The 3,539-nt window shown below is 50.9% G+C and overlaps 1 protein-coding gene across 1 annotated transcript in view; it reads right to left on the minus strand.

Moving 5' to 3' along the window:
• Positions 1-266: 266 nt before the first annotated feature.
• Positions 267-3,539, minus strand: part of Wfdc3 (WAP four-disulfide core domain 3) — a 29,104-nt gene continuing 25,831 nt past the window's right edge. The window contains exons 4-6 of the mRNA XM_013010753.1: positions 1,899-2,030; positions 1,271-1,456; positions 267-493 (exon numbers count right to left, since the gene is read on the minus strand). Coding sequence (XP_012866207.1) covers positions 477-493; positions 1,271-1,456; positions 1,899-2,030 — 335 coding nt within the window. The 3' untranslated portion in view covers positions 267-476. The remainder of the gene's footprint in view (positions 494-1,270; positions 1,457-1,898; positions 2,031-3,539) is intronic.

Consider the following 3,539-nt stretch of genomic DNA (forward strand, 5'->3'; position numbering starts at 1 on the left):
CGACCGGACCAAAAAAAAAGAAAGTTATCAAGCCCAAAAGGAAGGAGCTCTCCCGGTACCCCTGGAGTTTTCAGGAAGATCTGTGGCCAGTGACCCTAGGGCTAATTTCAATCCATCTCTCCTCATGGCCATCCCCCACTTTCAGTGGGCTCAGAAAAAATGGACCACCCATCCTTGCTCAGTCTGTGTCAATCCCACATCCTACATAGACCCACCAGCTCCCACCTCACCCGTGCCCCCAGACCTCACAGAACAGAGAGTCCACATCAGTCTTTATTGGGAAAGAGAAGCATCAGCACCCGCTGCAAGTACCAGGGCCACTTCCTGTGCTCCAGGCAACAGCAGGAAGGGAAGCCGGGCCAAGAAGACCATGAGTGCCCCCTGGGAGTGTCACAAGCCCTGGGACACCACCCTCTCCTGGCTGCCAGCATAGGACTTCTGGGGTCTCTACAGAAGATCCAGACAAGTCAGGACCACTAGGTTCCCCGGGCCTCTGCAAGTAGAAGAAACCTCATGTTACAACCATGTCTTCCTGGCTCCATCCCTCCCACAGCCTTCCCCTCCATCCTGGAAAGCCCTGGTATGCATCTCTGTCAAAAGACTTGAATGGGCTGGGTGTTGGTGGCTCACACCTGTAATCCTAGCTACTCAAGATGCTCACATGTGAGGATCACAGTTCAAAGCCAGCCCGGAAAGACTGTGAGACTCTTATCTCCAAAAAACCACCAGAAAACCGGAAGTGGCGCTATGGCTCAAGATGATGGCTCAGCTGAAGAGCTGAGGCCCAGAGTTCAAGCTCCATGACCCACCAAAAAAAAAAAAAAAAGACTTGAATGGCTGCCAGCTTCCTAAACTACCTGGCATTGAAACTGGCATTGAAAATCCTTGTCACCTAGAAGTCACCCTTCCCTCTCCTGATATACAAACACAAGTGCGGCTGCCCCCTTCCATGCCCTGCCTCCATCCCTCCCTGTCCAAACATGTCACTTACACTCCTGTCTTCTAGGCCTTTGTTAACAATCACATGACCTGTCTGGCAGGTTCTTGGTGCTATCCCAGGATTACAATTAGTCTAGCTCACCCGCAAGTCGCACCCTCTTTAAACACCTCCAAGCCCATAGTGTCTATCTGATGGTTCTGATTTCCTCATAGGATCTTTGCCCTATACTAGACTCTCCTTGACCTTCAACATCCCCCTCTCCATACCTAAGCCAGCCCTGAGACCGGCCAACTCTAGATCTGGTGGGTGATGACAAAGATCTATACCCACCGCGTTCCAAATCAGAGCTGATGGTCCCATTGGAGTCTACAGTCCCATTGGATGGCAGGGCCAGCGGGACACAGAAGCGGCCGCAGCCTGATTTACAGCACTTTTCCCCGGGTTGGCAGTGTTCATCCATGAAGCAGCCAACAATACACAGGCCTACCAGAATGTTCGGACAAGCGCCATCTCGCCCTGTGGGGAGAACAGGCCTGGGTAAGCAGACAGGACATTGGCCGCATGTCCCGGGGATCCTGTGGAGAATGCAGAGCCAGGAGTTCCAGGTGAGTCGATCTCTGACTCCTAACACAATCCTCACCAACCTACGGACATCCCCAAACCCCCGAACCAAGAGTTTTCAAAGGGTGTCCCAAAGGGAACTCCCTAGAGGCGCTTCCAAGACTGCTAGCGCTCCAGGCTCAGGGGCAGAGCTAGGTTGAGAGAGGGGGCCAAGTCCTTCCCCTCTTCTCGGCTTAGACTGAGTGTCAGTTGTACATCCGCCGCCCTACAGGTGGTCTTGCACCCTGCTCTGTGCTCCGTGACACCCTGCATGCATCTCCTCCCATCAGACCTTACAGGATGGTCCTTGGCTTGCAATGGAACAAGCGTGCTAGACACTCAGTGGAAGCCAACCTACCTCCTTTAATGTCCCCACGGCATGCCTGACCACAGCCAGTGCTGCAGCACTTGTGCCCCGGGGGACAGGACTCATCTCTGTCACACAGCTCCTGACACGGAAGGGGGTCCGCAGGACATCCACCACCAACCTCTGCCACAGAGTCAAAATAAGAGGTGCAAATCCGCAAAGTGAAGTATATTTTTCACATCTGATATGTACGCAGATGTTTAGCTTTCAAGTTCAAAGTATAAGCAATGTACTCTGATATTTTCTATTCTTTTTTGTCTTCATGTGTGTATCGTGTGTGTGTGTGTGTGTGTGTGTGTGTGTGTGTGTGTGTGTGTGTCAGTTCTAGGGCTTGAACTGAGCGTCTGGGCACCATCTCTGAGCTCTTTTGATAAAGGCTACCACTTTACTACTTGAGCCATAGCTCCACTTCTGGCTTTTTATGTTTCAGTGGAGAGAAGAGTCGCATAGGCTTTCCTGCCACTCACAGCTTCAAACCACAATCCTCAGATCTCAGCCTCCAAAGTAGCTAGGATTATAGGTATGAGCCTCGGGCACCTGACTTTTCTATTTTAATGCTGGCCATGAACTTACTAACTTATTTCCGTCCTCACATTTCAGAGTTAGGTGCTGGTGCTTCACACCTGCACTCCTAGTCCATGAAACTCTTATCTCCAATTAACCAGCAAAAACACAGAGACGGAGCCCATGACTCATGTGGTAGAGTACCACACTTGGGTAAAAACAGCCTAGGGACAGTGCCCAGACCTTGAGTTCATGCCCAAGTACCAGTACACACACACATACACACACACACACAGAGGAACAGTTTCAGTTTCAGCTCTATCCCACTAGAGCAACCACCCTAATGCCAACGCCACATTTATTCTCTCTTCCTGTGACTGGCATTCTCCTGGGCTTCATGCCCTGGTGAAGTCCTCTTTCATACTGTCTAACCCAGGGGCCACCAGCCACCATGAAGATGCCACAAAGCAGCTTCAGCTGGACTGTATAGATGATTCTCCATCTTCCTTGTGGCTGTGTGGGTTGCCGAGGCTCATCTGGGTATTCCAATGCCACTCAAGCCCCACTGGAGCTCCCCGTCCAGAGCAAATGAGTGACTAGCAGATGAGTGACTAGCTAGACCATGTAGGAACATGGTCTGCCCCGCCGAGCCTAGGCAACCCACACAACTGCAAGCAAGAGAAAACCGTTGTTGTCTTAAGCCACAAAATGTGGGGATGTTTTCTTATGCAGCAATAGGTAGGTACATGGAACCGTTATGAACAGAAGCCCAGGTTTGCTCTGAGAGACAATGATTCCAGCTAAAATGGGGATTCACTTCCTCATAATTCCCTACAACCAGGGGCAACCAAGGACCAAGACATAAACTGGGGAGATATTTGCATTCCCCTCCCTCTTCCTTCTTCTAGTACAATGGTGGACTTACTATGGAAAGGCAGAACAGCAGGGCGCGGCTGGGAATGTGGCTCAGTGGTAGAGTGCTTGCCTAGCATGCATGAAGCCTTGGGTTCAATTCCTCAGTATCACATAACCAGAAAAATCCAGAAGTGGTACTATAGCTCAAAGTGGTAGAATGCTAGTTTTGAGCAAAAGCAGCTCAGAAACAGTGCCCAGGCCCTACAACCAATA

This window comes from Dipodomys ordii, unplaced genomic scaffold (assembly GCF_000151885.1).
Source record: "Dipodomys ordii isolate 6190 unplaced genomic scaffold, Dord_2.0 Scaffold13, whole genome shotgun sequence".
In the NCBI taxonomy this organism is placed as follows: Eukaryota; Metazoa; Chordata; class Mammalia; order Rodentia; family Heteromyidae; genus Dipodomys; species Dipodomys ordii.